The following is a 13,456-nucleotide window of genomic DNA, read 5'->3' as shown; positions in this document are numbered from 1 at the left end:
TCCCCTTTCTTCTTGATTTCCTGACATAACCATCTTCTCCCTAGCATTTATTGGTCTCGCGTACAGACCTATTTCCCCACATGTAAAGAATCACTCGTTTACACACTCATACAAGTATATCATTACACAAACACATGCGCGCGCAAGCACTCACTCTCACACATACATGTACATACTAATGTCTGTATTTTTGTGTCTTTTCACAGGGTCTTTCAGAAGTAACTGAGGAGGGCCCCTCACAGTCACAGTCTTTACCCACTGAGGCTTCGCCATCTCACCCTCCAGCCCAGGAAGAAGCAGAGGGGGAATAGACAATGTGCCACAGTACTACCTCAAGGTTTGGGCAGAGACAAAGAGGTGTATACTCTTAGAAAAAAGGGTTCCAAAAGGGTTCTTTGTCTGTCCCCTTAGGAGAACACTTTGTGTTCCAGGTAGAACACTTTTTGGTTCAAGGTAGAACATTTTTAAATTCCATGTAGAACCTTCTGTGGGTTCTTCATGCAAACAATAAGGGTTCTATGGGGACAGCCAAAGAACCCTTTTAGGTTCTAGATAGCACCTTTTTTTCTAAGAGTGTATAATCCAACCTCCACTATCATGAGGATCTAAAACAACAGATAATAGCCCTGCTTTGTAGAACAGTAGGCCTGTTTGGGTTATTGTGCCTGGAGTCTATCCAGCCCTGAGGCTGGGTCAATGATGGACATAGCTTTGGTCAGTTGATTGATTACTAAGGATTTGGTCAATCCGTGCAACAATTCAGTTTGACTGCCCAAACCCTTTCTCATGAACAAGATTGGTTGTGTGTGTGTGTGTGTGTGTGTGTGTGTGTGTGTGTGTGTGTGTGTGTGTGTGTGTGTGTGTGTGTGTGTGTGTGTGTGTGTGTGTGTGTGTGTGTGTGTGTGTGTGTGATGATGATGATGATGGTGGGGAAGGGTTTTCAAAAGAAAAGGATGCATTTCAAACAGCGGCTACTGGGACAAGAGGCATGACCCAATTTATGTTATGTCTGTCCTGATTGTGAAGAAACACAGGGATATTTTGTTAGATGTATATTTGAATGGGAATACATTTTACATTACCATTAACATGAGCAGATATAAGTCTAAACTCAACAGTGTCCAATTGACATGACATCGGACCACACTCAGGTTTTGTATTTACCTTTATCTTCTCAATACACTCATTATAACCTCAGGTATTTTGCCTTAATGTAGCTATGCATTTAGCTATTCAGGAACATATCATTCTACTCAGTTATGATATTATTCTATTTTATTGTGTATTTCTAATTTGTTTTTTGACATTCACAATATGACTTGACACACACCTCATTCAGACCTCAACTCACCTCAGTCCCTTTACCTTTCAGTCTACCTCAGTCATGGAAATCAGAGAACTCTTATAGCCTCTCCCCATACCAAAAAAACGAACACACACACATACCTACTCAGGATACTCCCATTCGTACTGTACCCGCTAGCCTCACACTCTCCCTCCCACGTCCATGCTGACAGACTCTTTAAGTGAATCCCAGCAGAAGCCTTTAGTGGCTCTGATGAAATGCCTGTCTTGAGAATTGATCTATCTACAGTACCTGGGTTCAAAATGACCCAATATTTTACTGTTTTCTGTAGTTTTTACTTATGTTTTATTTGTTCTATCACAACCTCTGTGAACCCTTACGTGTTCCCCTCATATCTTATGTAAAAGGCTACGTCATCATTTCATGTTCTCACATTCACACTGCAGACGTTAGATTAACAACCATACCATTTGATGAATTGATGTCAGTGACACGTGAGACATGAAATAGTGAGATAAAAGTTAACATTTTGTTTTTTGGGCTCTTCCTGTAATGTATTTCTGGAGAGGGTGGACAAGTCCACATAGTCTTTTTCTGTCAGTTGCAAGTTTCTAACCTAAACTCTGTCTTTTTCTTATGACTTCACGTCTTTGGCTGGAATTACTGTTTGCCATGTGGACTACGTCTGAAACAGGTCTGTTTTTGGCACTGAGCACTGTCCCAGAGGGGTGGCTGGTTGATTTTAGCTTTGCTTGTCCCATGTGATCTTATGAGACCTATAGAACATATATCTGCTGTCTACTCATCTCACTAGGTTCATAACAGCATATCGTACAGGCAAATAAACCCGAAGTACTGCATTGTGATGTCAGTAAAAGTGCCTCCTAACCTAACTTCATACCTCAGCAACGTCAGGATATCCACTGTCTATATGATATTGACAGTGTTGCTCTATGAGCTTACTGATATAGATACAGTATATTCAGTGTGTGTGTGTGTATATAAGTACACATATCTTAGGAGTTTGTCATGTGCTTGTTGTAATGCTTTATGTACAAGGGCTTTTAAATATTGAGTAGTGTAGTTGGGTCCTGTTATCTCGTAACATCTTCAGTTTTTAAGCTTTTCAATTTTTTTTGCAACATTTGGAAATGTGTTCATTTCAGTCTCCTTGATCATGTACTTCATGTAGATTTATTTTCAATGTAATCCATTTGAACTTGAATACACAACTCAAAATTGTGTTTTTTAGTTTGCCTCTGATCTGTCTCGCTTTATGGTGTGTTTTTGCATGAGTATAGAGGTGCTGCTTGGTCTGTCTGTTACCAATAAAAGTATCACATAGCTATGTTCGTCTGTCATGTATTCATCAAAAAGTAGCAGCACAATAAGTGGTCGTCAAAATACTGTTGGTTAAATACTGTATCTTTAAGTGTATAGAAACCAATGTTGCTGCTTTATTACTTGTTATAGAGGAAATATACTAATACTTTGAGGGCAAAGGGGCGATAGAGACAGAAGTACTGAAAGACACATTTTGGATGTGTGGACAGGGGTACAGTAACGTACACTAGGTGGGTTACAGTACCCCAGGCATTGTCCTCCAGATCTCCTGATGTCGTGTTTTAGTTCTTCAATGTGTAGAATATCCATTCCCTTGTTGTTCCAGGTCTCTAGTCCACCACCATTATGGAAGCATAACATTTTTGCATAACCATTTTAGAGGAGTCTCTTCTCAAATGTGGTTGTCTACATTTAGCAGCAAAATACGAACATGTGGAAATGAATACATTCTAGACAGAGTTTTCAATGAAGATGGATGTAGGAGTTCTACCACCACTATCACTTAACTACAGAGAAAGACAGTGATCCAACAAAAACCCATTAAGTATTTGTGCAACAAATAACAACCAGTACAAAATCCTTAGTTCAATAAAGTTCACCTAATTTCCCCATATATCCCACCATAGTCACTGTAGATGATATGGACTAATGACAATGATGGGAGATCCTCACAGTTAAACTATGACTACATTACAACTTAAACATCAGAATTCCCTTATAGCCCAGCCTGAAAAACATCCCCCAGACATCAGTATGTTTCCATGGCCTTAATTCCAGTTTTCCTGTTTTTCCTGAGCAACATATCTCAATGACGGAATAGCTAGTCCCCTCCCCACTCCCCCCAGTAGTCCCCTCCCCACTCCCCCCAGTAGTCCCCTCCCCACTCCCCCCAGTGGTCCCCCCCACTCCCCCAGTAGTCCCCTCCCCACTCCCCCAGTGGTCCCCTCCCCACTCCCCCAGTAGTCCCCTCCCCACTCCCCCAGTGGTCCCCTCCCCACTCCCCCCAGTGGTCCCCTCCCCACTCCCCCAGTAGTCCCCTCCCCACTCCCCCAGTAGTCCCCTTCCCACTCCCCCAGTAGTCCCCTCCCCACACCCCCAGTGGTCCCCTCCCCACTCCCCCAGTAGTCCCCTCCCAGTAGTCCCCTCCCCACTCCCCCAGTGGTCCCCTCCCCACTCCCCCAGTGGTCCCCCCCCCTCCCCCAGTAGTCCCCTCCCCACTCCCCCAGTGGTCCCCTCCCCACTCCCCCCAGTAGTCCCCTCCCCACTCCCCCCAGTGGTCCCCTCCCCACTCCCCCCAGTGGTCCCCTCCCAGTAGTCCCCTCCCCACTCCCCCCAGTAGTCCCCTCCCCACTCCCCCCAGTAGTCCCCTCCCCACTCCCCCCAGTAGTCCCCTCTCATGTCTTTAAGAGTGTAGTTATGCATTGAGACCGTTGGCTACGTCTGTGAAGACCAGGCGACTGGGCCTCTGAATCGTCCCCTGGGAGGTCGTGAGAGTCTGGGGGGGGTAAAACTGTGAGACACAATAGTTGCCATGGTAATACTAGAATCATCCACCATAACTATGTTATGCGATGGCCATAAGTGGTCATATGAACAGATTTTTCATTTTGTAACCAATGAATATTGAATCTGCCACTGCTGTGATTGCTTATAACATGTGTTTTAGTAATGTAGCGTTAGGGAAACAAATCAATGGGTGGAGAAGTGAATTGAGTACTTAAGATATGTACTGTATGTTAATTTGGAAGAGATAATTATGTAGTATTTGTCAGAGACACGTCTGTAAAGGAAACCAGTACTGCCACACACATTTTTATAATCACATTCATAGCATAGTCATGTCAATCACAAGGGGAAAATGAGGAAATCAGTCATTTTGGGACATTTAGGAGCAGTGAGGTGAGAGTGATGAGGCAGTAATCAACAACTTGATGGTATTTGGCACACAGAGAGAAGATGGGATATGAGGGTATCGGTGTGTGTCACTCCAGTGTAGTAGAAAAGGTTGTGCATGTGTGTACAGTGGTATTCTGTTGTAATCGTTGAACTTGTTGTATGTAAATGGTGAATAATTAACACGGCAAGGTCCACATGGTAAGTGTTTTTTGAAAGGGTAGCTTAAGGAAAATGGAACAACAGACACAAATTTCACTTTACCATATGTATTACCATTTTGCCTATTGTCAAAACTTAAAAGAAAAAAGTCCATTAATATGAGTATAAAATAGTTACTGGTAATGTAAGCACTGTAGTCACAAAGCTCTGTTGGAGTACATTATGATGCTCTGAACCTATAGATTTATGAATACATTGTAGATAAATATAGATGAGATCCAGTAACTGTAGATCAGTGAGCAATAGATCACTGCGGGTTATTAAAGACGAGTCTGAACATAATGTGACCATCAAGACTTGTATCATCATAGATCTACAGTAGAGGATCAGTATCACTGAAGAGGGGAGTGTAGCCTGGGCACTGCTTCAGACCTGTGTCGTATACTACCTTGTTATTGGGTCCTGTGAGGTTGTGGTCCAGTAGTTCCTGTGTTCCTCTGCCGGATCAAAGTTATACATGGGCATCAGCTGGTGCCTCAGCTTCTCCAGTCTGAACAGTGAACACAGGGCAGGAGGAAAGTAATAGTTAGACAAATGTATCTATGTAGTATTGAAACCTTTTAATGAATTGTTAGAAACACATTACATTTGAAATGTTGGTCATTTAGAAGATGTTCTTTTCCAGAGTGTCTTACAGTTAGTGCATTAAAAAAAGTCCTAACTATAAGCTTGGGTTACTATACAGATCTAAGAATGGTTTTACTATATCCATTCAAAATCATTTAGTAACCCAACTGCTGCATCCTATCCTACACTATGGTGACGTCATCTATCTAAACAAAACCAAGACCTTACTTTGTGCATTAGATGTCATTTATAACAATCTTTGCAGATGAATTATTGGATGCCGTTATAAAACTCAGAATTGCACAATGTATGAATTACTAAATTGGCTGTCACTCCAAAACAGAAGACAGTAGTTGCCTTATACTTTTTTTATTTCATTGTTATTATCATTGGACAGTAGTTGCCATATTATTTTTGTTACTAAGTATTCTTTGTTTGTTTCAAAATTTCAATTAAATATATAGCTATGTGAGACAACCACATATCATAATCATAGTAAGTCAATTTGTCCTCAATAAAATAGTAATCAGCTAAGTCAGTGCTAGTAGGAAAGAAAAGTGTGAGTGTTATTCTTTTTTTCTTTTTTAGGGGGGCATGGGATTTAATCAAGATACTTGATTAAGGTAGGTTTTCAGAATATGGGCAGGGACTCCTCTGTGCTAACGTCAGCTCGTTCAACTTGTGGGTTGCCAGGACAAAGATTACTGACATTTTTCTCTTAATGCTATAATTATTTGGATATGCATGGAAGGTAGCCCTCCCTTTCACAAATCTGGCTGATAACTTGAACTCTTATATAATAAGGAACGTCCTCACCTCTTCCGTTTCCTGATATACAGCATCTGGGAGTGGAAGACATGGTGGGGCACAGGGAGTCACACATATCATTTTTAATTAGATAAGAGCAGGAAAATAAACTCATTCTCATACTGTGTACACTGTTGTGACAAACAGACATATTTTGTGGGCATGGAAACTAGGTAGTGACTGAAGCGATTGCTTTCTTACCACGACCAATGTCAGGCCAATTACAGTGATGATGCCAAAGGGCACCAACACCATGCCAATCTCAGAGCCCTCGAGCTCCAACTGGCAGCTTGGTGGCATTGAAGCTTGTCTCGTTGGTTGTTGTTATAGTAATGTTAGTGGTCATGAGTTTTGTCCTGGACTCTGTGACCATCCCCTGTTCCATCCTGGCGTCCGTTGTAACAGTGAGAATGGGGGTCATGGAGGTGCTGGAGACAGTGGAGAGAAAGCTTGCGGTGGTCTTGGCCATAGTCATATCCATGGTTTCAGCTAAGAGGAAACAACAAAGCAATGTGGAGAGTTGTCTTGTGTCCCACTGCTGTGGTTGTCTCAATGTGACTCTTGTCTGTATCTCAGGTGTGTCACAACAGCCGCAGGTTGACTCTCTCTGGACTGAGGTCTGCTGAAGCATTGGGATTGCATTGAGTACACCAGAACACACTCTCCAGGCAGAACCTAAAACAGATCATTTAACACCATCAGATCAGAAAACAAACAAACATATTATGCACACTACAATAGCATATCATATGGCTTGGTTGGTTGTATGTTGGTTTTGTGTGTGTGTAGCATGTTTGAGGTCTGAAATACACATGTGTCAAACAGGAGGGCCCATTCATTCTGATTATGATCAAGGCAAAACCTCTGATCAGGTGTTAATCTTTTTGTGAAATACTGAAACAAATTGGCACCAAGGTGCATCCTCCATAAAAACTAAACTAGATGCAAAATAATTGTGTGTATTTTTCACAGTGCTCATGACATGACACGATGTTCGCCTCGTAGAAGTGTGTATTTGTAGAAACAGGTAAAAGCATATATGTCCCCACCCCTGGTTCCATCAGATGAAACCCCAGAACCTGTTGTGCCGACAGGGCAGCAGTGGGTGTTGTGGGCAGGATGTGGGCACCAGAAGCAGAGAAAAGGGTGGCAGAACATAGCAGAGAAAATACAGAGGAAAACCAACCCTAAAAAATTCAGCACACTTTGTTAGGCAATGTGTCAGAGGGTGTGCTGTTTACACAGTCGCTCCGAAGTTTGCACACATACAGTAGTACTGCACAACCACACACACACCACCCTTTATATAGTATTTTTAAAGCATGTACAGTATATAAACCTTATAAAGGGCTAGTGTAGGTTTCATTAAGCCTTCATAAGATATCATTAAACTGTGAGCCAGAGGGTCAGTGTATTTACATGCTGAATTCTGCCATGTACAATAGTATGGCAGACATGATATAATCTAGTATAGTCTCACACAAATAAAATAAAATTGTATATGTCACATGCTTTGTAAACAACAATGGTGCACTGTTCGTGTAGACGAACAGTGAAATGCTTACTTATGGGCCCTTCCCAACAATGCAGAGAGAAAAATATAGAAACAATTATAACACAAGGAGTAAATACACAATGAGTAACTGCAACTTGGCTATATACACAGGGTACCAGTACCGAGTCCATGTGCAGGGGTATGGGGTAATTGAGGTAGATATGTTTAGGTAGGGGTAAAGTGACTAGGCAACAGGATAGGTAAACAGTAGCAGCAGCTTATGTGATGAGTCAAAAGAGTTGGTGCAAAAAGGGTCAATGCAGATATTTGGGTAGATATTTTGTTAACTATTTAGTAGTCTTATGGCATGGATGTAGAAGTTGTTTAGGGTCCCGTTGGTTCCAGTCTTGGTGCATTGGTATCGCTTGCAGAACAGTCTGTGATTTGAGTGGCTGGAGTCTTAGACAATTTTTAGCCTTCCTCTGACATTGCTTGGTGTAGAGGTCCTGGATGGCAGGGAGCTCGGCCCCAGTGATGTACTGGGCCGTACACACTACCCTCTGTAGCGCCTTGTGGTCGGATGCCAAGCAGTTGCGATACCAAACACTGATGCAGCCAGTCAAGATGCTCTCAATGGTGCAGCTGTATAACTTTTTGAGGAACTGAGAGCCATGCCAAATCTTTTCAGCCTCCTTCATGACTGTGTTGATGTGTGTGGACCATGTTAATTCCTTACTGATGTGGACGCAGAGGAACTTGAAGCACTCGACCCGCTCCACTGCAGCCCTGTCAATGTTGATGGGGGCGTGCTCATCCGTCCGTTTCCTGTAGTCCACCAATCAGCTCCTTTGTCTTGCTGACATTGAGGGAGAGGTTGTTGTCCTGGCACCGCTCTGCCAGGTCACTGACCACCTCTCTATAGGTGGTTTCATTGTCGTCAGTGATCAGACCTACCACTGTCATGTCGTCAGTAAACTTAATGATGGTGTTGGAGTTGTGCGCAGCCACGCAGTTGTGGGTGAACAACACCATAGTGCTTGGAAGAGGACTATGGTGTTGAACGCTGAGCTGTAGTCAATGAACTGAATTCTCACATAGGGGTTCCTCTTGTCCAGGTGGGAGGGCAGTGTGGAGTACAAAATAAATTGTGTCATCTGTGGATCTCTTGGGGTGATATGTGAATTGGAGTGGGTCCAGGGTGTCTGGGAGGATGGTGTTGATGTGAGCAATGACCGCTCAAAGCAATAGTCATTTAGACAGGTTACCTTTGCTTTCTTGGGCACAGGGACTATGGTGGTCTGCTTGAAACCTGTAGGTATTACAGACTGGGTTAGGGAGAGGTTGAAAATGTCAGTTAAGACACCCGGCAGCTGATCGGCACAGGCTCTGAGTATGCATCCTGGTCATCTGTCTGGCCCCGTAGCCTTGTGAACCTGTTTTAAGGTCCTACTCACATTGGCTATGGAGAACGAGATTACACAGTCGTCAGGAACTGCTGGTGCTCTCATGCATGGTTCAGTGTTGCTTGCCTCGAAGCGAGCCATGAAAACAAAGACACATGAGCCATCCCCGGTCCCACCTCAGAATGCAGTCTGCCAGCTGTCTGTCTATTTATTCATCTAATGCGGAACATGTGCAGTACAAGATCTCAACCAATCACAACCCAGAGCCAGTCTCAGCCTTTGTCACTGTCCAATTGGAGAACAAATACAGTACAAAGACAGTCAACATAACATTTCCATAATATAGCATGTTTCTCAAGTTTATCATCTCTTATTGTCCTTTTCACACCATGAAATGTTGCACAGTGATCATTCCTCTGTAAATCAATAAGTATAAATACGGCAAAATATGTCTTTTAATCCTGCCAACATGGCATGCAAGCTCCTCTTAATTGCCCTCCCAGATTAGGGGTATGTACCTACCTTTCCTTGATGTGATGGGATTACCACTATTTTTTTTTAAAGGAGCCGTAGTAGGTAGCCAGATAGAGGGGTAATATTCTAGGGAGAAGGAGCATTTCCCCTCTCTCTACCCTTCCTCGTCTCTCTACAGCTCCTCCGCTTATCCCTTCTGAGGGGGTATTTACATGGAAAACACTTCTTCTCACCTCCTGCTCCACTCCACACAAAGCAACCCGACCCCTGGATGGTTCCAGAGGATTCCCCGTCTATCTCTTCTTTAGATCTGTTCCCCTATCCTGGCCCTTGTGTTTCAGATAACAGTAGCTGCTCCAGGGATGCTGCAACCAGAGCTCTGTGATCCAAAGCTCCCTCCCCCATCCCTCCTGTGATAGGTCGGCTGGGGTGAAAGCAGCAGCTGGCGTCGGCTCTCTGAGCCGTCAATCTGGCTTTATAGGGATGAGAATGGGATTTAATGGTTGGGGAGACCAGATGCTGTCAGGCCAAGATGGATGATTATATCCGGGTGGCTGGCCTGGGGAAATTAACCCTATGATGTCACATCCTCTAACAGGCAACGGACTGGGGATTTTCAGTGAGGCAAATGCGCTTTCAATCAAGCACTTTTCATTCATAGTACCTTTAGGTTGTAAGGATTTGTTTGAGTACTGTAATTTTGAGAAATCTTACATATGAGATACCATATTTTACCCCAAAGGTCACCCATAAGAATTCAATTCAATCAGTCAGCACACAACGCAGTAATAGCCACAGCTTTATTTTAATGAAAACATTTGCATACTTGAGGACCAATTTTGAGAGAAATTGTCTTGTTTTATTATAATACATTATCAAAACAGGTGAAGCATGATGTTCAGGACAGTAACCAACACGGTCAACCCTGACCAACATAATGTTCTCTCTTCATTTCTGTCTTCTTTGATTCACTTAGCTCATTTGAAGGAGTCTGCAGTCATCATGGCCACCATTCATTTTGAGAAGAAAATCAGATGCTTTAAATTAAGGTTATTTGTTAAAACTTTTTTATCCGGGTTAGTTTCAGTGAGATAAAATGAATATAATTTTGAGAGACTGGTCTACTCTTACCTTCATAGTCGAAGGTTCCATCTCAATCTTTATCTGGCTCCATCATTTGCTCTGCCTCCAACTCATTCAGTGATTCTGATGCATTCATCAACACATACTGTACCTGCAAATAGAGGTGGTTTGTAGCTGATTCTTAAAGTTAATTTAAGTTCATAGCGAGGAAAAACGGGCAAAAAGGTCTCTAAACTGGAACCAAGCAATAGATTCTGTAGGTAATGTTAGTTTTACTTCAGTGTATTCCACTCGATATATCCCTTGACCTCTTTGTCAAACACGTTGAAAGCAGCTCGTAGCTCTGCATCTTGGCCTTTGGCTCTTTCATGGGCCAATGCCATTAGACCCAGGAAGCTACGGTTAAAGGTACCTTTTCCTGTGATGACACAAAAACAAGTAATAAGGAAGATATTACTACTAGCTAGCTGTATATAAGAAACAGAATTTGACAGCCTTCGTCATCCAATTTCCTTTGATGTATTTTTAATAAATATAAATATAGAAGGAAAGTATGTCTTTAACATCGTTAGTGGAATCAGTATATATTAGTTCTAGGTGTTTGGTATCTATTAACGGTATAAATAAAAAATACCTCGACCTGAGTCCTGGTGGATCACATCATTGCAATAAGGCATTGAAAAGGTAAAACACTGACATCTAGTGATGACAGAAATCCTACTACAAATGAATCTCCTAACATGTACTGTAACATGACAATGCCTTTGATTTTCACATCTCTCATTCTAAAATGAATCTTCACAAAAAAAAGCTTAGCAACTGTGTAAGAACAGTACAGTTTGATACAATTCTATACGGAATTTGACAGTAGAATAACAGCATTGTTTACATTTTTCATCAGCTATAACTGTTTATTGCAGTATTCAGAATATAATTTTGATGGTGGATAACATTGTATTAGTTACTAAAATAAATAGTAAGAGTATGTACAGTTGATGTCGGAAGTTTACATATGCTTAGGTTCGAGTCATTAAAACTTGTTTTTCAACCACTCCACAAATGTCTTGTTAACAAACTATAGTTTTGGCAAGTCGGTTAGGACATCTACTTTGTGCATGACACAGGTCATTTTTCCAACAATTGTTCACAGACAGATTATTTCACTTATAATTCACTATCACAATTCCAGTGGGTCAGAAGTTTACATACAATAAGTTGACTGTGCCTTTTAACAGCTTGGAAAATTCCAGAAAATGATGGCATGGCTTTAGAAACTTCTGATAGGCTAATTGAAAATCATTTGAGTCAATTGGAGGTGGACCTGTGGATGTATTTCAAGGCTTACCTTCAAACTCAGTGCCTCTGTCACGTTCTGTCCTTAGTTTTTTTTATGTCTTTATGTTAGGTTGGTCAGGGCGTGAGTTGGGGTGGGTTGTCTATGGTCTTTTTTCTATGTTATATTTTCTACGTGTTTGGCCTAGTATGGTTCTCAATCAGAGGCATGTGTCGTTCGTTGTCTCTGATTGAGAATCATACTTAGGTAGCCTGTGTTTTGTGGGTGACTATTTTCTGTTTAGTGTTTTCTGCACCTTACAGGACTGTTTCTGTTTTCGTTTATTTCACGTTGTTATTTTTGTATTTCAGTGTTCAGTAAATAAAACATCATGAACACATACCACGCTGCGCATTGGTCCGATATTTCATACTCATCGTCAGACGACGAAGACAACCGTTACAGACGAAGACAACTGTTACAGAATCACCCACCACAACCAGACCAAGCAGCGTGGTAACCAGGAGCAGAGGGTTCTGGACTCCTGGACATGGGAGGAGATTTTGGACGGAAAAGGACCCTGGGCACAGGCTGGGGAATATCGCCGCCCCCGGAAAGAGCTGGAGGCAGCCAAAGCCGAGAGGCGGCATTATGAGGAGCTAGCACGGCAGCGCAACAGGGACGAGAGGCAGCCCAACAAAATATCTTGGGGGGAGCACACGGGGAGTGTGGCTAAGTCAGGTAGGAGACCTGAGCCAACTCCCCGTGCTTACCGTGGAGAGAGGTGGACCGGGAAGGCACCAGGTTATGCCGTGAGGCGCACGGTGTCCCCAGTGCGCAGGCATAGCCCGGTGCGCTACATCGTAGCGCCTCGTATCGGCCGGGCTAGAGTTGGCATCGAGCCAGGTGCTATGAAGCCGGCTCAGTGCATCTGGTCTCCAGTGCGTCTCCTTGGCCCGGGGTATATGGCACCAGCCCTATGCACGGTGTCCCCAGTTCGCCAGCACAGCCCAGTGCGGTCTGTTCCACCTCGCCGCACTGGCCGGGCTACGGGGAGTATCCAGCCAGGATAGGTTGTGCAGGCTCGGTGCTCGAGAGGTCCATCCGGTGCCTCCTCCACGCACCAGGCCTCCGGTGGCGGCCCCACGCACCAGGCTGTCTCTCCGTCTCCTCCCTCCGGGTGCTCCCTCATGTCCAGGGCTTCCAGGTGCTCCCGCCTGTCCAGCGCTGCCAGTCTCCCTCCTGTCCAGCGCTGCCAGAGTCTCCCTCCTGTCCAGCGCTGCCAGAACCGTACGTCAGTCAGGATCTGCCAGTGCCGCCCTTCAGTCAGGAGCTGCCAGTGCTGCCCGTCTGTCCTGAGCTGCCAGAGCCGGCCGTCTGTCCTGAGCTGCCAGAGTCGCCCGTCAGTCAGGAGCTGCCAGAGCCACCCGTCAGTTAGGAGCTGCCGGAGCCGCTGCAAGGGTCCCCAGTCCGAGGTGGGCGGCGAAGGTTGCTGCTCCAAAGGCGCCACTTAAGCGGGCAAAGACTATGATGGAGTGGGGTCCACGTCCCGCGCCAGAGCCGCTACCACGGACAGACGCCCACCCAGA

At 43.9% G+C, this 13,456-nt stretch overlaps 3 protein-coding genes across 4 annotated transcripts in view; 1 reads left to right on the top strand and 2 right to left on the bottom strand.

Moving 5' to 3' along the window:
- LOC118389623 (hepatocyte growth factor-like protein) overlaps positions 1 to 2,652 on the top strand; it is a 43,174-nt gene extending 40,522 nt beyond the window's left edge. For both annotated transcript variants that reach the window (XM_052526550.1, XM_052526551.1), the window contains one exon: positions 207 to 2,652. The gene's annotated coding sequence lies outside the window, so the exon portion shown is untranslated. The remainder of the gene's footprint in view (positions 1 to 206) is intronic.
- Positions 2,653 to 4,057: 1,405 nt separating this feature from the next.
- LOC118389449 (uncharacterized protein C3orf18-like) lies at positions 4,058 to 9,871 on the bottom strand. Its single transcript, XM_035779355.1, has 4 exons — positions 9,560 to 9,871; positions 6,341 to 6,814; positions 6,149 to 6,174; positions 4,058 to 5,255 (listed from the first exon to the last, which is right to left on the bottom strand). The coding sequence occupies exons 2-4, from the start codon at positions 6,437 to 6,439 to the stop codon at positions 5,150 to 5,152; spliced, it is 231 nt and encodes a 76-aa protein (XP_035635248.1). The 5' UTR covers positions 6,440 to 6,814; positions 9,560 to 9,871; the 3' UTR covers positions 4,058 to 5,149.
- A 617-nt stretch (positions 9,872 to 10,488) lies between these two features.
- On the bottom strand, positions 10,489 to 12,304 carry LOC118389622 (calglandulin-like). The gene is given in 4 exon segments (XM_052528635.1): positions 10,489 to 10,526; positions 10,643 to 10,741; positions 10,872 to 11,012; positions 12,271 to 12,304. Coding segments are annotated over 4 exon segments (312 nt in total).
- Positions 12,305 to 13,456: the final 1,152 nt, after the last annotated feature.

This window comes from Oncorhynchus keta, chromosome 10 (assembly GCF_023373465.1).
Source record: "Oncorhynchus keta strain PuntledgeMale-10-30-2019 chromosome 10, Oket_V2, whole genome shotgun sequence".
Taxonomy (NCBI): domain Eukaryota; kingdom Metazoa; phylum Chordata; class Actinopteri; order Salmoniformes; family Salmonidae; genus Oncorhynchus; species Oncorhynchus keta.
This window is presented reverse-complemented; position numbering and strand designations above follow the sequence as displayed.